A 21,474-nucleotide genomic window follows, 5' to 3' on the forward strand; every position below is an offset into this window, starting at 1 on the left:
GATAAATACAGTTCATGAAATAAAGCTAGCTATGTTATGTGCCCAAATAGAAAAGTCATATTGAAGACAAATACTTTAAATTACCTTTAATATATTTTCAGATATTTTATTGGTTTTAGTACAAAATAGCTAAGGCTAAAACTTGCTAGCTTAAAGAGGAGTTATTATTGGTGAAGTTTCTTCTGGGCCATGAAATAACTCTCCAACGGATCAGGAAAGATGAAGCAGAGACTGAAATGGCAAGTTTCCTATTTTTAAGACACGGAAAACAAGAGGGAATGCTTGAAAAGAATCAGACGCTCTACACAGCTATACTGAATTTAAAAAAATGGTTTCAGTGTAGGTAGGTAGACATTACATAATGTCAAAAAAGAGAAAAATATCCAGTATATAAACAAAACTTCCTACACTGCAACCTTTTAGTTCAACTATTTAATTCAGTAATCCACTTCCCACATAAAGATTCCTTATAAGGCCTCTTCCCCCTCTTTCTGAACTTCCTGTTGCTTGTATCTCAAAAAAGTTTGTTCTGCAGACCACCAGGAAAAGCTCCACCAGACCACTGATGACCCAGCTAGCATAGTCTGAGAATTTCTGTTTTAGTGCTAAAATTACACTGTTTCTTTGTAACTACTGTAGTCTCAGGCCCGAACACCACACAGCATAGCAATATAAGATGTTAGCTTTTGAGCAAAACTGCAGTGTTAAGTTGGTGCACTTAAGAAGAAGAGCAAAACACTGGTTCAGGATTGCTTTTAAAAAAAAAAAACAAAAAAAACTCTGGTTTTAGATCTAGGTGTCATCCTCCTGATCACATGACTCACATTTCTCATACATAAAGGCCACAAAAATCTTTTCTACTTTGCATACTGAAAACCTTTTCTTCTGCATTGTAGTCTGATAATATGAAAATAAATTCCAATAACAATGAGAATACATTTCAAATTCTGAGGTGCTTTAACCAGAAACGTCCAACAACACAATGTCCCCTTTTCTTCCTTTGTTCCCTTCTCTTTGAAGGCACTTCTGGATTGCGTAGTACATGCTCTTTGGCTGCTTGGATAATCAGAACACGTAAGGCCTGCATGCTAATCACTCCTCCTCTTTTGTATTACTGGTCTCACTCTCTTGCTTTTTATCTGCTCCTTGGTCCATAGACTTTGTAGCAATGTCTTCATATGAACAGAGTCTACTTCGGCTTCGAGCGCCTGGCTGGTATAGCTGCATAGCTGGACGATCCTGAAACAAATCAGAAAGTATTAGATAGCATATCATACTCATTCCTATCATTTCTAAAGGGATGATATAAAAAAAACACATAAAACCCCCCACACATCACTTCAGACATTCCCAAAATACTATTAATTATTCAGGGACACCCAGAACACAAATTCAATGACAAATAGAACTGCTCAAATAGCACAGATGAGAAAGTTGCTTTAGAGATTATGTACCCAAATGTTTCCAAGCATTCACAAGGATAATATTTTAAGGAGCAATTCAGTGTGTCCTCTTCAAGAACACAAGCCAATTTCAAAGCTTCTCCTTCTGTAATTAAATTTTCACTTTTCCTAAGGAAAAATTTCTAACACGAACACAACACCATAGATGCTGAAAATGCAGAATTAAAGCACATTTAATTTAGGTGTGTTCTTATCAATGGAAGGGATACATATTTTGGGGGTATTTTGAATGTAGAAAGATCATATATACTAATGTGACTGTGCTATGCCTCTCATATCTGATGCAGCAGTCTCTGCAGTGTATTGGAGAAGTTATAATGGGTGTGACTGCCTGCTATATCATTCTCACATACAGATATGTACTTTCTGGCATTAACACACATGCAGCATCTGCAAGAATCTGGCCCTACCATATCAATTCTCTGGTGACACAAGCACTGTGTTGGTTTTTTTTACCTTTATCTGCTGGCAGAACTAGGACAGACATTTATTCACTTTTGTTCAGAACTTGCCAGTAACAGCTAGATTTATCCGTAATTTCCATAAGGCAACAAGAAATTTGCCAAGACTAAAAGTTCAGCTTAGTAGCGGCAAGCTTACAAAATCTGCCTATTTTTTCCTCATACTTGATGGCAAAGTTTACAGTTAAATTATTCTATGAGGGAGGAAAAATTTCAAAAGGCAAGAAATAGCACGATCCTCCCCATAACTAACATTTACCATAAAAACTGTAAGTTAGGCCTCATAGACTGTGTGTGACTTTAAAGAGACCCAGCACCTTGTTTCTGATGCGATCTCTCTTAGCTGCATCCTCTTTTTTGTCATCTTTGGTTACTTTCTCTGATTTATCTGTGTTGCCTGTAAAATCTGTAAGATCACTTTTCCTTCCTTTCTCTCTGAATGAGTCTCTCTCCTTTTTCACCTCCTCCTCCTTTCTTCTAAAACTTTTTCTTTTTCAAAGCGTTCCTTCTGCCTACGACGCTCTTCATCTTGGCGTCTCAGTCTCTCCCGCTGCAGTCTCTCATAGTCTCTCTCTCTTTCAAAGTCTCTCTCCCGGTCCCTGTACTCTTTTCCACATTCATCTTCAGATCTGCTTTAAGAAAATAAGTTTAGAAGATTGGATAATCAAAATCACAAATTTATGTAATCAATATTACAGCTCCAAATTTGCAACAATATTGCCAGACACTGATCTGTAGATTTTAGACAAGAGTTAAAATATCCTAGAAGCCTACAGTCATATTTGACTACAGATACAGAAATAACTGAAGTGAGGATGTAATTCTTGAAAATGAGAGAGCGCGCTACAGACAGTCAGCTATGCAACTAGAACGGTGGGACTTCCTAACTCCCTCCATGGCCTTGGAAATTACTTAAATCTCTGCCTCATTCCTCTGACACATGTGGGAAATCCACACCCACATGGATGTTGTGTGGATTACTTATTGCAATACATAGCCATCATTCTGGACTATATTCTGGCCTCTCTGGTGGCACCAAAGGATTGGAACCAGGGAAGTTACTTTCACTCCATCCACCAAACTAGTAGCTCCTTAAGTGCAGGCAGCCCTTATGCAGTTTTCCTTCCTGCCAGGACCTCTGAAGGGATATGCACTATGACTACTGTGGACCTTAGAGTGACCCCTATACTCTTCAAAGCTGCTATAAGTGCAGTCTATGGAGCTGTTCTCTTTTATGCTAGAGACTATGCAAGCCCAAAGCCAGACCCAGAATTTGAGGGCACAGAGGTGGCTTAAAGCCATCTTTGCCCGAGAGCTTTGCCTCCTGAGCTGGGCTCCATTTGTAAAGTTCTTCAATTGAAAGTCCAAGGTTTATTGTTAGACAAATGTTTAATGTTTTATTAAATGAACCAATATGAAATAGTTTTAAGTCCACTCCCTCCTCTCCTCCCTCCAATCATGAGTAATATAAAGTAGTAATTTTTGGTATGTCATATATACTAAGTACTGGAAGACTAACTTTTTTGCCTTCTCCTCTTTAGCTTCCCCATCAGATCGTTTGGCTGACATACTGCTTAGTGCACCAGCAGCCTTTTCCTCCCTCACATTCTCTTTTTCCAGTTTCTTGGACTTTTCCTTTTTCTCCAAGTCTCTTTCCTCTTTTTCTGGTTTCTTAAGTAGCTGTGAAGAAAAAAGTTTTATTTAAACAAAAAAGCTCACCTTAATTCTACTCTGCAACACAGTACAATTCAGTTAGTCTAGGCTGAAGAGACTTCTGTGTCATGTGAGAAATACATATGTATGTAATTATTTCCATACTCACTGTGCTCAGAGGTAGTGTCTATAAATAAAATAAAGATCCAAACCTCAGAATATGATTTATTTCCCCTTACCATATGAGAACAAGATCAAATATATCATTACCCAGATTATATTAAATTCATATGTTCTGGGGACCAAAAGCATATACACAAGTATTACAATGAAAACTGTTTAATAAAGATAAACTAAAGCAATTAATCAGGGTTCAAATCCTCACTGTATTTTAACAAAAGCATGAACATTATGAAATAGCTCCAGTTTACTCCTATCAGATCATGAATTATTCTTTGAGAAGTATTCAATGCATACACTCTCTCAAAATGTATGCAACTTTTACAGGAAAGGGGGAGGAAAACAATGACTTGTATTGTACCTTAATCTTTGGTTCGTCCTTTGATTTGTCCCTTTCTTTCTCTGGGCATCTGTCCACCTTCTTTAGTTTTTCTGCTTCTTTTCTCTTCCTTCTTTCTTCTTCTTTCCATTTCCTCCTTTCTTCTTCTCTTTGTCTTTTTCTTTCCAATTCCCTTCTTCTCCTCTCCTCTCTCTTTTCCTCTCTCAGTCTCTGGCAGAAGGAAGGGGAGGAAAATCATACATTTTCCACATTAGAAAAAGTTCATTTAAAAAGTTCCGTAAGATACCATGTCCTGAGATGGACAGAACATTTCCCAACATATACAACTTTTATAAAACATTTCTGTTTCCCTTTGTATTTTACTTTTAAGCAACTTATTGAAAACTTCAGAATTCACTGGAGCAGCATTACTATGTATATTTCAGAAATCATTAGCCCCACATTTTAATTGAAGTTAAAATGAAAACACACACCAGGACCCACTATCAAAAGATAACCACATCTGGAAGAACATTAGGTTCATAGGAGACAAATCACCTTAAGCCCTGCTAGCTACAACTTTATTCAAAGTTCATATGTTAAATAGAATATGGCTTGCCTATCACACAGTTGCAGCTCACATGGCTTAGTGTTCCACTGTAACAAGGACTGCTATTAACCACCATGTTAAGCAAAATATAGCTTGATACCAATCCTGCTAAATATACTTGGCATAACCTGGGTTCATGCTTCAAGCATTTGGGATAAGGAGTCAGTTTGGCAGCAGCACGCAGTCCAATAGGAGAAGAAACAGTTGTAGGGCATTTCTTCCCCACCCCCCCTTTTTTAGTTCCACAACTTTCTTCTGAGGAGGTAAGGGAGCAGGAAATGTTCCCACCTACCTGAACATTTCTGTAGCTCTAGGAGAGTTATTTAAAACAAGATCTTTAGATCCATTTACCACAATAAAAAAAATCTTATTATGCAGACATCACTGTACACAAGTTGTTTAAGAGCAAATTATCAAAAACTGTAAGCAAAAAAGAGTCTACATAGATTATACAGAGAAATCATACCTGTTTGTTTTTCAAGAAGTTCAGAAGGGGAGTTGTCTTTTTAGCTAAACAAATATTAAGAATATAAATATTTTTGCCTTTACAAATAAAGATATGTTTTCATGGTTAGATGGGAAAGACTTATCTTCTCGGTTTATATTATGCTTTGCTCAATTTCAGTCTTACCTCTACCACAACTTCTCTCTTGAAATATATACCCTTCATATGCTTTTAAATGGCTATATCATCTCATGTAATATTTTAGCTAAACTAAATGAGTCATAACTTACAATTACATAACTTTTTACATCCCATAGTTCTAGTATTAAATGAGCCATTACACCCATCATTGAAATGCAGCCACCACAGCAACAGAACACATCTGCTTAACAGCACATAACACAACGGTTTAGGATGGGCAGAGGGGAAGCTTACTATATCCAATTTAAATTAAATAGAGGAACTAAAGTAGGGAAGAATTAAGTAGACCTTCACTAGCATTATTAGTCTAAAGATTTAATTATATCATATAACCTCAAAAGGAATGTAAAGTCCCCAAAGATCAAAAGTCCTAAACCTACAAAATATTGTACATTATAGGTTTTCCTATACTGTGAGAAGAGGCTCATATATATAAGATATCAGTTTTCATACCTATTAACTCTTTGTTTCTTGCCTCTATTTCCTCTAGTAGTGTTTCAGGAGTAGATGTTAACTTTTCATCATCCGCACTGTAACTTTCCAAAAACTTCTTATATTCTGGGTCTGTAAAGAAAGATCAAGTTGTGCCGCAGAATACACATACACTGACCCCTCTGCTGGGAGTTTCAAGTCACTCAGCATTTTTAACTTATGAATGAACAAGAATGAGTTACACAAGCCTCAATGAGCTCCTGTCCCATGTCTGTCTTTAGCCAAGTTAAATCTTAAACTGAGGCAGGGACCATGTCTGGTTATATTTTGTAAAGTACATAATTAATAGTAATAACGCAAGATTGTAACAACTTTTTTCCACAGTGTGCTTATTAAGCTATTTTACTGGTTTTGCAGTTGTCTGTTTTTCTGCTAGTGTACTAAGCCTGCAAAAGTTATTTGGGACAAGGATCATCTTTTCATTGCATGTGCGTGCAGTACCTAGTACAACAGGATCTGATCCCCTGCCTGGGGCCCACTAGGTACTATCATAATATCAATAACACTATAAGTCAGTTTGTTAAAGTGCAGTAAGCAAGTTCTTTTGAAAAAAAACAAAAACAAATATAATTGTTGCATGTTAAGTGTTTAGTATCAAATTGTTACACTATGACATCACACAGTCAAAATAAGTTCAAATTTCTGTTATCAGATTGCATGCACCATGTATGCATGCATACTACAAACAACACTAGTAGTTATACCATCATCAATAGTCCCCGTTTTGGCATCTTTTTTCTTATTCTTCTTTTTTGCAGATTTTTGGAAAGGTGCAAATTCTACTATGGCAGCATACTCCTGACCTGTTAAATGTAAAATGTTAAACTGTTTAAGCACCAAGGGTAAAAACAAACACTAAATTCTTGACACAGTATTATATATATATTTTTTTTTGCAGGGGGAGGGGGGGCTGGTAGAGAAACAGTGGGTCATTTATAACAGATAAATAGATGGCGGTTATGAAATGCATCATGTAGTCAGCCATAAATATATAATAATATTATTTATAGCCTTTTCATCACATGAAGGTCTCAAAGCACTTTCCAGACCACACACAAAATACATACAAAACTACATTAAAAGAAAGTTAAAGTTGCAAAATGTAGCACTCAAAAGCCAGAAAATGCCAGAGCTAAGGTTGCCCAGGCAATCTTAATTCAGCACCCTGATATTTATTCATTAAGATCACATACTGTTTTTTCCACACAACCCCTACTATATTCATTGGGGGTGGGGAGGGGAGGGAGAGGAGGAGAGAAGGGGATATTTTAAACCAGGAACAAGGGGCTGGAGGAAATCTCTGTTCTTCACAAATCCAATAGGACTGACAAAAAAGTCCATGCAGAATAGACAAGAACGTGGTTTTCAACGTTTTCTCTGAAAGACCCCCAAGGCAGTAAGTTGCATGGATTCCATAAGATAGATGCAGTGAATTACCATGTTTCAAAAAAACGTAATTTCAGGGAATCCAGCTAGTTTACATTGATGCTTGGAACATGAAGCTGGCCATTCAACAACTTTTGAATAACCTCATGTCACAAAAAGCAGCTGATTGGTGGAAGATGAAGAGTCAAAAATTTTTTAAAATACGTATGTATAAATACCCAAATAAAACAAGAGTTTAAGAGTAAAATTCTGGCCCCACTGAAGTCAATTGGAACCAATAGCAAGACACCCATAAAGCCAGAATTTCACCCACAATATACATTTGTTAGAGAATATCAGCAAAAACACAAATAAGCTTTAGTATTAGGTGCTGAATACACCCAATAAACCATACAAGTGGCATTTCAGTATATCGTTAGATAAACATACATTACACAAATTAAATTACTAATGGATTGGCAAGCCTCCTATGCAGTCTGTTTAGAAAATTTAGCACTAATGCTACTTTAGAACAGGTTTTTTATTGTTATTATTTTAAGCTGTATTTAAAATCTGTTACAAAAAGGAATTATGAAGTTTATTGAAAAGACTACATGCATTTAGAAAACAATGACATAAGTGGAGATCAAATATTTAGATACTTAACCAATGAGTTAACTGAAACATCTAGTCACTCCAATCACAAAGACTAAGCACAGGCATCTAACAAAACAAACGCCACATAATCTATAATGCCTGCACTCATCTATAATCTGGAAGAGACACACTATCAGGTAAAGAATTATTTTTTCTTTACATATTATTGTGATGGGGTAACAGCTGAAATTATACTGAAAAGTGATATTTTGTAAATTCCTATGTTTAAAGTTCATAGTAAAGTTCAAGCCATTTGATCAATGAAAAATACTAGTCAGGTTCACTTTTGGCTCACACACTAATTCAATGGTACAAAATATGTGGTACAAACAGTGCAGGATAACATTAAATCCAGGTGAAAGAGTTGCTCATTTAGTTATTTTTATTTACTGAAATATTTTTATCCCTATTAGGTTTTATAGCATTTAACAGAAAAACTGAATTTTAATGTATAAACTGTGGGGGCATGCACCCTCTCTTTGATCTCAGTATACAATGCCAAGTATAATTATGGCACTAAAAACAAGGGGAAAAAAGGGAATAAATTACCTGACAATCTCCAAAAAGTCATCTAATACAAAGAATTTTGTATATAACCAAATTTACTCGCCTTTGTGATCAACAAAAACATAACCATCAAAGCGATCCCTGAACAGTACTATGTCTTCTTGGTTTTTAAAGTTGATGTATGCTCTGGAAAACATGTGAGGATACAAACTGCAGAAGGACAAAAAATAGCAATGTGTAAGGAAATGAAGCTGGCTAGTTGCTGATGATTTTAACAATACGCACTACAGACCAATGTCAATTAAAAGACAGCTCTGACAGATTACAATTCCACAACAAACAACTGAAACCTGAAGGGTTTGTACCTGGAATCGTTAGCAAAGAATTCGAAATAGTCGTGCTCGGGCAAAGGCTGAAGATGTTCTTCAAGTTGCTCCTTGGTCAAACTGGGCGGCAGACGTCGAATTATCACCTGAACACAAATGGGTTTGTTTTTTTAAAGTGTAACATGACCGCCCGCCCCTGACTTCATTTCAGATGTATTACTTGAAACTTCCTGAGCCTGCTCCCGCTCCACTCAAAGACAAGACGCCCTGCGCACGGCCCCACGGGAGCAGGCTCAGGGCCAGGCTCAGGCACGGGGCTGAGTGACGCGACCAAGGCATTCAGAGGCAATGAAGGCTGCGTTCCAGCCCCATGGCCCGAGTGGTTCCGGTGCCGCCCCGCCCGCGCTGACACATTCCCCGGGAAGCTCTACCGGGGGGGGAGGGGCCGCTCTACCAGTGCCAGCCGCGGGGCCCAGCCAGGCGGAACGGCCCCGGCCTGTCATACCGCCCCGCCCCCACCTTGCTGAGCGTCTCCTTCTTGTCCTTCGGCCGCTCAAGCCTCTCGGGCTCCCCGCCCCCTCTGGTGTCCAGGGGGCCCCCCGGCGCCCACTTCTCCCGCGGCCTAGTGTTCTCCTTATCCTCCTTCATCCCGGCCTGCGCTGCGGCCCCGCCGAACCACACCCCCGCTTCCCCATTGGCCGCTGCGCCTCTCGCGGGATTACAGCCTTAAAGGGCCACGAACCGCCACCAAGGGCACGCCAGACAGCGCCGTGGGGGGAGGGGGCCGGACTCCGCTCCCGGCATGCACTGCGGCTGAAGGAGGTGTCGGACTCCGCTCCCGGCATGCCCCGGAGGTTACTAGCGGTTCAGGTCATCGGGGCCATGGGACGCTCTCGCCGCCCGTGCTTTGGCCTAGCGGGGCGGTGAGCGTGCGTCAGATGCCGAGTCAGGAAGGATAGAGGGGACCTAGCCCCGCCCTATCGCCCTTGACACTCCCAGCAGCCTTTGCCTCGGCAGCAATGGCGGGGGCACCGCCGTGGCGGTGCATGACGGGTAGGCTGTGCTGCGGGCCAAGTGCGCACGCGCACAAATGGTTGTGCGCGTGCGCACTGCGGCTCTGAGTCTGGGCTGCTGCTCTCTCGCGCAGCAGCAACCGTCGGCGGCGGTAGCAGCAGCAAACGCCGCAGGGATGTGGTACGAGATCCTGCCCGGCGTGGCCATCATGGGCCTGTTCCTGACCATCCCCGGCGTGTCCCTCACCCACATCCACAGATACTGGAACGGGGGCAAGGTCAGGGCCGGGGGCGGGGCCAGGAGAGAAGGGGCGGGGCCTGGGCCTGGGGGGGGGGGGCGACAGTGGGGCGGGGGGGGGAATCCTGCCTGCACCGCGCTTGCAGTGAATAAGCGGGGCCCGCCCGCCTCGTAGCCTGGCGGCAGCAGCGTCGGTCACCCAGCGGCCTGACGTGGGGCTGGCTCCGCTGTGAAGCACTGGCTGGGTCCGTGATCGCTCGTGCTGCCTCCTTCCCGCTCGTCCCCTGGGTGCTGGAGCTGAGTGAGGCGCTGGAGGCCAGCAGCGCCGCTCCTCCGCTCACCCGCGGGCCTAGGAGCTCCCCGGGACCTTGTCTCTGAGCACAAGCTCGTGTCCCGGCCAGCTGGCACGAGCCTGTCTCCTGGGCGGCCCCCCTCCTGCTCCCTTCTCTGTCGTGGCCACGCCCCCTTTTCCCACTGCGCTGAGGTATTGCTCTGTGTCTGTGTGCAGGAGAAGAGAACTGCACGTTACCCCTACCAGTGGCACCTGATGGAAAGAGACAGGCGGGTGTCTGGCGTTAATGAATACTTCCGGTCCAAGGTACACTTCTTCAAACCTAGCACTGAGCAGATCTAGAAATACAAGGCAGCTGAACTCTGCAAAATCCAACCCCCTCAGTAAACAGGGGTTGAAAACTCCCATTGAACTCTCTGCATTGAGCCCTGGCTATTGGCTGGGTTCTGCTCTCTGTTAATTCAGTATAAAGTCACCAGTCTTAAAAGGGAACTGAGGGTAGAACGTAGCCTGCCATCTGGAGCAGAAAACAAGTCCTTATTTGTAATGCATTGTCTTGCAACTAATCAATGGACTGACTTGCTTTGTTTGGTTCAAATCTGGATGCTTTCTTCTTTGCAAACCCTAAGCTTGACTCTTTTAGCTTTAGTGTTTTTTCATCCTCACTTGATCTTTTCAGTGCAGACTTGCTACTGCTAGTACTTAAAGATTGAAAAATGACCTTATTTATTGCTTATTTATACCATACAAAGAAAGCCTGGAATGTTTTATTAGAAATGGCCTTGTCTGTTTTTTTCTAGGTGTCTCTGGGATGTTTCTAAGCACATGTATTATGAGCTGTTACATTAGCAGAAGGGGGCAAATGTTTAATTTATGTCCTTTCTCCGAACCTTATTTAGTCATTGAAGTGAAATAGGGGTTAATAAAAACAAGTTTTAAATAGCAACAAAATTCCTCTCTTTCTGAATTGCTCAGCTTTTCACTCTCCACTAAAGTGATGTCATTTCACTGGTTCTGCAGTTAGCATAGAGTTCCTGGGCAGACAAGACCTAAATGTCTAATATAAAGAATAAGGGGTGTGTGTGTGTACATTCCTTTTGAAAAACCTTTTCAGATCTCCTTTAGCCATAATAGGAAGGAATAGTATAACTTGCCAGGGGGTAGCCTTGATATAGTGGGTCTCTTTCCTTTGTAATTTCTGTGATGCTACCAGTACCGTTTGCCTAGTGCTACCACCTCATCCTTATTTGTGTTTTAGTGATTCTCTTTTCTCCCATTTTTTAATCATTTAGAAAAAGAGTAGCAAATTGTTATGTGCACTTTCTGAGAAATCCAAACGGGGTGAGATTGGTATAAGTTCTGTATGGATAGTTAGGAGTTTCACTTTTTTATTTTTCAGGGATTGGACAACATTGACTAAGAAGAAACTCATTGAGTGAAGAGTCCTAGTTCCTGTACAAAGCAGTTTAGCTCCAGTGATGATGCATTTTATTTGATGCAATGTGTTATATATTGCACATAAACCTGAAAATGAAAGTTGATCTCTGCACTTATTTTATTGGTATAATTTTAAAAAGTGTATATGCGAAATAATACAGCCAACTATAACCATTCTGAAACATACAAAAAGGAATACACAGCAGAAGCAGGCAATTATCCTAAAGTTATAAATGTGCTTCCAGCTAAGAAACTTGCAACAGAAGTTAAATCTAACTCTCCCCTGCACTCTATCTTATTTATATACCTGTTATTTTCAGTAAGCTGTGTAACCTCTACACATATACTAATAGACTACTAAGCTTCTATAAATAGCAAAAATAACCATTTATTGAGGTGTTCCCTCATGAAATTGATGTGCAACAAGTAACATTAAACCTTAACTTATTTGTAACAAAGCTGTTAAAACCATCAACTCCCGCTCTCACATGATCTAGTGCAGGTTACCCTTCTCTAAATGGAGAGGTTGAAAGAATTTATATAATATCAGTACAGTCATTACTTAATGAAATGACCAACCTTTTAAGAAATTACTTCTGGAGTGTACTGTTGCTTACTAGTGTTAATGTACCACTAGCTTGAACCAGAAATGAATACAATGCCTGTTTAATGCCTGTTAAAATAACTGAGGTTTAATTATATTATTGCAGCAAGCCATTGTTTGTTGATTCTGTATGATGTTTTGTACCACTTAAATAGTAATGAAAAGGTATACAGATAGTGTAGTGATATCCTCATGTGTACCCTTCCTTATACAAATCAAACGTGGTCTTATATATGTTGTTCTAATCTAGAATGGAGTTGAAGTAATTAATTTTGTTTCTCAGATCAGTCCTAGATTTCACTATGTCTTTGTGCTAAACTTTAACCTTAGGCCTCATCTGCACACAGATCATGTAAAATTAAAATTACATTGGTTAGTACTGTGAGGGTACTAGCAATAGAGAGAACATTGTTATCCTGGTATAACATTCCTGTAGGGAATAAGCTGTATCAGTATTATTTTAACTATTTGGTATAGTTCAAAACAGTGTAGACAAACACTTGGGCTTCCAGAATCCACTTCATGGCAGAAGCAAATGCAGTGATTGTATACAGGGCCTGTATTTGTTCCTTAGCCATTGAATAGATCCTCTTAAACTCCAACACTTAATAAAAGTAGCCAGGCAAAAGCAGTAAGTGGAAAGGCATCACTGTCACAGCAGTAACTGTCCATGTAAACTTCTTAGCACCACATGTAGCTTTAGAATCTAGTTTGGAAAACAAACTGGATATTATCTTTGATTTAGAATTAGTTTTTCATTACACAGTTGAGGAAACATTGATACAGAAATTAGTGCGGTCCTCAGTTTTTCCTTCCCTTTAATTCTGTTTTAACTACAGGGAGAAGGCAATGCAGTAGTTTCCCCTTGTTCACTTCCCATTCACAATCAGTAGCAATACCTACTAATCACTGTAATTTTTCAGGCAATTATCTATGTATTTACAAAGTCTAAGCAGAGCTGATGTGCGGAAACTATGAACAGAGCAATAATGAACTACTTAGAAACATTTCAAACTGTACTTTGCATTTACAGCGTATTTTATACAAAGGTAGATATGTATGTATTGTACCTAGACTAGATGGAAAAACCAAAGCACAGAGAGATTGTGACATGCCCCAATTCCCACAGTAAGGTGGTTGTAAAGTGGGAAATGGAGCATAGGGAGACAAGTGCCTAGTCTCCTGCTCTAGCCATTTTATACTGCTACTGAGCATTAATAACCTGATGTTAAATGACAGGCTCACTGCTTCCTCACTCCTTGTTCTGAGTAATTGCAGGCTTTCAAAGGATATACAGTTGCCTTGTTTCTTTAGTGCTAACATGAGACATTTTGTCTCTTGATTTTGAATATGTTTCTGACTAATGGGATTCCTCTATCATTTATTATGTTGGTTTTAAAATATACTGTTCCTGTCTCAGGGAAGTCATTCCATAAGTCAGACTAGATCAGATAAATTACATTTCAAAAGCATTCTTGCTGTTAAACCCAGCATCTACAAGAAGAAATGAATACCACTAAAGACAGTTGACAGCTGATTTGGGATGAGAGAGACTCAATGTAAAATTCGGATATAACCTATGCTATCTTTGTCAAAGCACATCAACTGACTGGTGAATTACTTAGGCTTGATGCTTAGCTAGCACAGTGGTGTTAGTTCCAAATCTCCTTCACTCTAGACATATCTTAGGTATGTTTTGTGGGTTCAGAGCTTGTCCTTTCCACTTAAAATGAGTCTTCATACTATCCTTCAAACTCTTATGCAATTTCCATGTACAGTCAGAGTTTAAGAGCTGAAGGGAACACCAGATCATCTAATCTGATGTCCTGTATATCACTTGCATGCTAACCCAAATTAATGAACTATGTGGAGGTTTTAATTATGAATTTCTCCCTAAAATAAACCCATTATTATGTTAAGCCCTTACATTGGACTTAGCACTGTATAGCAAACTAGACAAGATGCTATGTTTGTCTCTTACAACATGAATTGCATTGGAAAACCCAAAGGAAAGTTCTGTCTTAATGCATCGTCTTTCTCCTCGTTTTGCATAAAGGCTGAGTGATTGTATTTTCAGTACAGTATGTTAATACTTGTGGGCCTCATGGCAGATACACTTTAGGAAAAGAAGTGGGAAAGTACCTCATGCAATGTGGCATGGAGAAGGAGTTACAGGGCTAGAGAGCAATATTGAAAAAGCCATGATGATGAGAAGAAGTAAGAGGGGACCAATCGTGGAAGAGATGAGAAATGAGGACAGGTGCAGAATGATAGTTATTACTACGATTTATCTTACGTAAGACCAGAACAACACTTGGCTACACCCTAAAGCCCTGGAATAATGATCCTTAAGCAAGGTGCAGTGACAGTCTCTAAAATAATGGCTATAAAATTGTTCTTCCTAATGAGAAATCAGCTTAAAAATGAGCTTTTGTTTTTGTATTAAGGGGGAGGTGACAGTATTTTGCTTCCTTTTCTTATTTAGTCAAGAACTGAAGCACTTTACAAATGTTAATGAATTAAGCCCCAGTAGCTGAGGGGGCATGGCCTATCCTTGTTTTACTGATGGTGAAATTGAGGCACAGTTTGTATAAATTGCCCATGATCACACACTGAGTCAGCAATAGAACCAGAAACAGAATCTATGAGGCCTGACTCCCCCTCCCTGCCTCAAAAATTCTCAACTGGCCACCTACTTAATTATGTTGGAGCCACTTTAACAGACATCTGTTCCTGCATTGAACAGGCCTTGAGACTAGGATGCTATATACCAACACAGCACTGAGGTACTTTTGCAAGAGGCAATCCTAATACTAGCTGGAAGAACAACATATGAAAATTGTGTGATTTATGATTTAGATGAGTAGCTGGATTTAGGAAATTAATGTAGAACTAATTCTATCTAAGAGCCCAGGCAATATGTTGAACATGGTTCTACCTTCAGATGTGAGCAGGTGCAGCTATTAAGTCTTGATATAATTAACACAGATAAAGTGGCTCATTTTTTCATAAGCTGTGCAACAGCAGGTGTGGCAACTTTTATGGTAGGGTTACGTGGGTATGCATCATTTGGCCCTCAACATTGTTATAAAGGTTTTCTGATTAGCTGAATTGAGAGAAAGACAGTCATGCCCTAGAAGAACCAGAAACAAACCAGTGGTCTGCCCTTCTGATGACCTGGATATTTGCATACACTAATTCATACTGTTGCTAGTTACTCTTCTACCCCTTTCCAGAGGGATTGGAGAGTCAGCTGTTACGGTAACTAGTTATTTTTTTCTTCTATGTGCAAGACTCCCATTAGTTTAGTAGCAGTGGCTGACAGTTTAATCCATAACACTTGAGTCATATCTTTCTAGGAGATGTGGGCTATTTTATTTAGTTTTGTGCACCATATTAACAGAAATAGATTGTCAGACTGGAAGGAGTTCAGAGAAGAGCAACGAAGATGATAGGGGTGTGGAGTGAATGATTTAAAAGGAGAGATTAAGAGCTACATATATAAATTCCAGTTTCATGAACTGAGCTGAACCCTTGTATGGTGAAGAAAAATAATTTCAAAACTAAGTGCACACAGAAGAGCACCCTTTGCATTTCTGATACATCAGTGGCTCTTCTTTTGATGCATCTATAATTCCCATTTGTGTTAATGGCAGTTGGATACACAATCTACTGCCTTTAATTAGTAAATTCACTAATTACTCACCTCTCCAAATCACTTTGGATTTGACACTGAGCCAATAAATTTCACGAGACTGTGCTACAGTTGCCCTGTTCAAAAGGAAAAAACAGTGTAACGGTTATAAAATGTGAAGACTGCCTCCTCACACCCCCATGAAGATATCCCAATAACTTATTGTAGCTGTTCTGTGATGGCACTGCTGGCTTGCTTATAAATTCATTAGCATATGGTAATATAGCCTAACACGGAAAAGTGAATCCACCCTTTCCTTGCACATAAAAGGGTGAGCTGTGTCTGGTTGATGGGTTTCCACTCCCAGAAAGGATCAAAATACTATTCCTGCAGGATCTTGGTAGTATCCTCTAGTAGTATAGCAACATTCTTCTGCTTTAATATAATTTGTAACCCTAATGGTGTCAATCAATGCTCATTAGTTATGTGCAGCTTTCACATGTCTGGGAGGACCCTGCTTCTGATCGATCCCCTAGGTATTATAGGTGTTTTTGAACATTTCACCCAAGTGACTTAGGAGCAAAAGACCATGAAAGCCAATGGGTCTTATGCTCTAGAATCACTTAGGTGCTTTTGAAAATCCTGCCCTATATTAACAACTGAAACTTTTAAGGCTCCATTAATGGATAGGTGAAGAAAATATGCTGGAGATGACCATTGCAGGGGGAAGGGATGTCATTTAAAATGGAAATCGCTCATAAAAGCTGCTTACATGAATGTAATAACTGGGGGGCAGCCAGAGTTTGGGGGCAGCCAGGTATAAGTGGTCAGGCTTGTTTTTAACTCAGTGTTAGAATGAGTAATTGCACCTTTTGGGTTTCCAGAGCACTGCAAAGAAAAGAATATCAATCCATGTATTAGTTGTTTAGTTAGTTGTAGGTGCATGTATCATCACTTTGTAAACAAACAAAAAAATCCCCCCCAGTTTCCTTAACAATAACACCCCTCCTCACCCCGCCATCCATCCCCTCACCAAAATCCTGGGCAATAGACATCCCATGCAACATGTCCTGATCAATCCAAATTCTCCCACGCCGCTCAAGGTGTGTGGAGGGGAACACATTAATGCCACAATGCTGCAGCTCCATTGCAGTTACAGGGCACAAGCACTGGCCCCACCGTCCCCTATTCTGTGGTATCCAGAGAGCTGTGATGTGAAAAGGGAGTAGTGGAGGACAAAATCCAAGCCCTGCAAACCTGTGGATTCTGCCCAGCTGCATGGAGGGAATCCCTTCTGTACCTCTCCAAGCCATAGTAGCACAGCAGGGCCAATAGGTGGGCTGTATTGACGGAAGGTTGCACTCAGTTGCAGTGCGCACTTGGAGAATTAGTGGTTACTCAGGTTGCATCACATCTGTGTGCATTCTTCTACAACTCACTCTCAGCGTACAGGGGCCAAGCATTCTGCTTTACTGGGGATCCAGCTTGGCTGTTCTACTGCTGAGATCCCAGTATATCTCATTAAAAACAACAAGAGTCCTGTAGCACTTTAAAGACTAACAAATGTCTGCAGGCATAAGCTTTCGTGGGCTGGTTGCAGCTTATGCCTGCAGACATTTGTTAGTTTTTAAAGTGCTACAGGACTCTCGTTGTTTTTGCTGTATACAGACTAACACGGCTACCCCTCTGGAACTTACATCTCATCGTGTCTCCTACTTCCCAGCTGCCTTTGCTTTTGTATGTTGTTTCCTCATGATGTTTTATTTCACAGTATTTATTAAGCCACCAGGGGCACATAGGGATAGAAATAAGGAGCTCCCGGCTTACCTGTAAGAATTTTGTATTATTGGCAGGATTCTGCCAAGTGCCAAGGGCAGCAGTGGAGCCAAAGGTGCGAGCTTCCAGCAATAGGCCTCTGTATCCCGGCCCTACAATCTGAACTGGCGATAAATGCATATACCATGATCATGTTATCACCCGTAGCGGTGGCTTCTCAAATGGCCACTAGCTGCTATTACCTACAACAATACACCAGATGCATCCTGGCACATCAGTTGTGTCTGCCAAAATAGCCCAGCGATTAGTGTGCCAGCCTGGGACTCAGGAGAGCCTGGTTCAATTTGCTGTTTTGCCACTGACTTCTTGGGGTACCCTGGGCTGGTCACTAAGTCTCTCTGTGCCTCGGTTTCCCCATCCCCGAAATGGAGATGATAGCAACTCTCTATCTCACCAGGGCCTATGAGAAGGGTGAGTTGCTCCTTTACTATGGTACTGGGGGCAAAATAAGTATCACAGAGACTGACTGTGAAAAAGACTTTAGACAAATTTCTGCCCTGGGGTAACCAGGTGCAGCTCCCATTGCGGTTATAAGCAGGGTGGGACAGTGAGCAAGTTTTCCTCTTCAGCTTGTTCTCCCTGCTCCTAAGTGCTACTCCTGCTGGGGCTTCTAAGTAGGCACCTAAGGCTTCCTCCTCCTTTCCTGACCGTGAACAGCAGCACATTCCACCTCCAGGAGGCAGCCAGGGTCTACAAGGGGACAGGGCCTGAATTCTGTGTGCAGTTATGGTCACCACATCTCAAAAAAGATATATTAGAATTGGAAAAAGTACAGAGCAGAGAATGCCCTAGGCGGAGAAGTGAGGAGAGGGAAACTGGGTCCTTGCAAAAGGAGGGCAGAAAGGACCAAATGGTAGCCACAGACAGAGGAGAAGAAGAAAGACGTGAGACATATTGGGTCTGAAAGGAAAGGAAGAAGACACTGCACTGGATGCTAGGCAAGTAACCCAGCATGAGTCAGCAGGGGGAAGGATGGTCTTGTTACTAGTGCACAGGACAGGGAGTCAGGACTCCTGGCTTCCATTCCCAACTCCACCACGGACTCACTGTAGGACCTGGGAAAATCACATCTCTTCTCTAGCCTCGGTTACCCATCTGACCACCACGTCATTTCACAATGGCCACCAAAGAGCTAACAGATGTTAATTTCGAATTACTGACTTGGTACAGATACAATCACTGACCTACCAGTGATAGCCCTGCACCAGTTAAGAATTCCCTGAGCTATCTGGTGCCTGTTAAAATCATAGACTGATTTAATAGCATTGTCCCAATGCTGGCAGATGTCGGATTCATCCTATGAGAGGCTAACATCTGTCTGATTCATCACTAGATTATCAGCAGCACTATAACAGAATGCAGTTTGCTCTCCTGAAACCAGCCATGGCATGGTTACGTGCCTGGCACACAGACCTGGCAGGCTTTAAAATAACTTACATAGTGTTTGTAGTGGCAACTTTCATCTACATGTAGTTCTCTGATTTTTTTTTTCTACTCATCTTGTCCTAGTGAGCTGCTCACAGTGGTTTTAATTCATCTCGCTAAAAAACGTTTTACTAAACACATTTTAGAGAGAAAACACAGTGAAAAAGAGAAGCCCACTAAATAATACTTACCCTTTTACACAGAAATCATGCCAAATGCAAACAACTATGAAGAAATCATGGATTTTAAGTGAATCTTAACAATCCAATTAAGAAGTTGGAACTTAATTACCATTTATCGGCTGCCTGTTCATGAAGGAAGGTGCATCCACCTGGAACTCATAGGGGGCTGGACTTGGCTGGGGCTCGACCCCCATATGCACAGGCATCATATTCTCACAGGCTGATGCTGGGGCTCCTGTTGGAAAAGAAACACATGGACACATAATGGTCCAAAAGACGATGTAGCCAAGGAGAAGTGAAGGACTCCAGTGAGCCATGACTGGGGAGCAAGGGGCTGCCTCTCCTTCGAATCAAGAATAAATTCTCTTTGATTGCAGAAATGTTTAAGACAGAGGAAAGAGGAGGAGGGTTCTGCTGAGTCATTTACCCTCGACAAATTGATTTCTAGCCTGGGGTTTTGAATGCTTTTTGCACACATGTCCTCTGAATAAGTACTGCATTCAGAGATTTCTAGCTTTTTGCTATCCGCATAAGGAATCTTTCAGAAAACCTAAGGGCATTTTGCTTTCACTTCCCTCCTTACAACCCACTTCTTCCTCCATGCTTTCCTATGTTAATCACCTTGCCAAGAGGTCTCCAAGCCTCCCTGTGCTGGAGTTGTTCCTGGTTTTCTGTTTGTCTCAGTGAGCAGTTCAGGACAGGGACCTTGTCCTTCAGGTGTTGTGTAAAGCCCAAATGCTGTAGGGATAAGGTGACCCGTCTGCATTTTGCTGGAAATGGGCCTGAACCAAACCTTGAGATCTGAGCCCCCCGATCCAAGCTTCACACTGTTGGATTCTCTCAATATACTGAGCATTAGTTGGGAAAGGAGGGCAGTTCCCTTCTGAATACTGGTGCTCTATAGAAACGCAAATAATAAATGTAACCCATCCTTCTCTGCTGCCTTTGTCTGCCTGCCCACTTCCCTTTCATGTATTCAGAACTGCTGGCCCCTCAGACTCCCCCACTCTTCTGGTATTTTTGCTGTAATAGGCCACTGAACAGCTATCAGACTCTAGTAATTTTTGGCTACTACCAGCCTGGGCTATAAACAAATCTGTTCTAGGGAGTAAAGATTTTATATCCTTGTTATCAGTCCCCTGAACCATCCATTCCCCCACCCGACATTTTGTGTCCTAACAGCTCTCTCCTTTGCATTAATCTTTCATGGGTAAGTGATGCCAGAACAAACACGTGGCCTGGAGATGTGAAGGGTTTATGCCTTTCTTTTTACATAATCACAGTTAAACTACCTACAACTGAAAGCAAATTCACTGATCGCAATCTACACATTTAGAAGTGACATTTTCTACTGAATTGCTATTGCTCTGTTTAGACTCACTGACATTAAAAAAAAAGAATGTTTTCCAGCCAAATGGGAGTTAGCACTAGAAAATGCAAGGGAGGTGCTGAAAATGCATGGGTCAGAATTCCTGAACATTATCATAAGAAAGATTAAAGGGCTTATCAACTTTCTCTTCAAAGTCTTTGCTTGTATGGCAAATGTCAAGGCTGGCCAAGTTCTCTCTGTACCCTAACAAGAATAAATGGACATTTGTTCACATTGCTGGTGAGAAATTTACAGAAACCTTCACAAGGTTAAGCAAGGAGAGATTAAAGGAAGATTAAAGAGCCGTGAAAGGGGAAGGGAGTTTGTAGGCAGAGGCAAGGAAAGAGGAAAACAGCTTTGACCCCTTTGTGGGACACCAAGAGTGCAAAACAAGGAACAAAAGACATAAAACAACAGAACATTTGATCTACTCTGCTCACACTGATGGAAATCAGGAGGCAAAAGACTGGGGTAGAACCAGTGTGAATGGAGAATCAGGCCTTCATCTACACACATTCCTCACCAATGGAAGAGCCTGATTGTCTGAAACACTAAGCATTTCTAGACCCCACTGAAGTCAATGGTAGTTAAGGGTGCTCAGCACTTCTGAAAATCGGGTCTTTTATGATTAACATATGCATGATGGGGAAGCTGCCTATGGCCTTCTCATGTTATAACGACAACGACGCTAATCCATTTTACTGATGTCTTGGTAATAGAACCATCTAAAAATTAGATTTCACCCAGATATTTTTAAAAAATGAA

General features: G+C 41.1%; 3 protein-coding genes across 3 annotated transcripts; 1 reads left to right on the forward strand and 2 right to left on the reverse strand.

Annotated features, from left to right (window-relative positions):
• Window positions 1-71: 71 nt before the first annotated feature.
• UPF3B (UPF3B regulator of nonsense mediated mRNA decay) lies at window positions 72-9,387 on the reverse strand. Its single transcript, XM_067548168.1, is given in 12 exon segments — window positions 72-1,239; window positions 2,242-2,408; window positions 2,411-2,553; window positions 3,444-3,604; window positions 3,747-3,764; window positions 4,119-4,307; window positions 5,153-5,196; window positions 5,786-5,896; window positions 6,529-6,627; window positions 8,457-8,563; window positions 8,719-8,825; window positions 9,199-9,387. Coding segments are annotated over 12 exon segments (1,422 nt in total). The 5' UTR covers window positions 9,328-9,387; the 3' UTR covers window positions 72-1,092.
• Window positions 9,388-9,777: 390 nt separating this feature from the next.
• Window positions 9,778-11,763, forward strand: NDUFA1 (NADH:ubiquinone oxidoreductase subunit A1). Its single transcript, XM_067548169.1, has 3 exons — window positions 9,778-9,970; window positions 10,439-10,528; window positions 11,622-11,763. Exons 1-3 carry the CDS (start codon window positions 9,869-9,871, stop codon window positions 11,640-11,642), a joined length of 213 nt encoding a protein of 70 aa, XP_067404270.1. The 5' UTR covers window positions 9,778-9,868; the 3' UTR covers window positions 11,643-11,763.
• Window positions 11,764-11,915: 152 nt separating this feature from the next.
• On the reverse strand, window positions 11,916-19,828 carry LOC137153108 (putative defense protein 3). The gene is made up of 5 exons (XM_067548170.1): window positions 19,450-19,828; window positions 17,725-17,837; window positions 16,670-16,785; window positions 15,970-16,034; window positions 11,916-12,969 (listed from the first exon to the last, which is right to left on the reverse strand). Exons 1-5 carry the CDS (start codon window positions 19,655-19,657, stop codon window positions 12,869-12,871), a joined length of 603 nt encoding a protein of 200 aa, XP_067404271.1. The 5' UTR covers window positions 19,658-19,828; the 3' UTR covers window positions 11,916-12,868.
• Window positions 19,829-21,474: the final 1,646 nt, after the last annotated feature.

This window comes from Emydura macquarii, unplaced genomic scaffold (genome assembly GCF_026122565.2).
Source record: "Emydura macquarii macquarii isolate MOO-44397 ecotype Brisbane River unplaced genomic scaffold, CSIRO-AGI_Emac_v2 contig_1253, whole genome shotgun sequence".
NCBI classification, from domain to species: domain Eukaryota; kingdom Metazoa; phylum Chordata; order Testudines; family Chelidae; genus Emydura; species Emydura macquarii.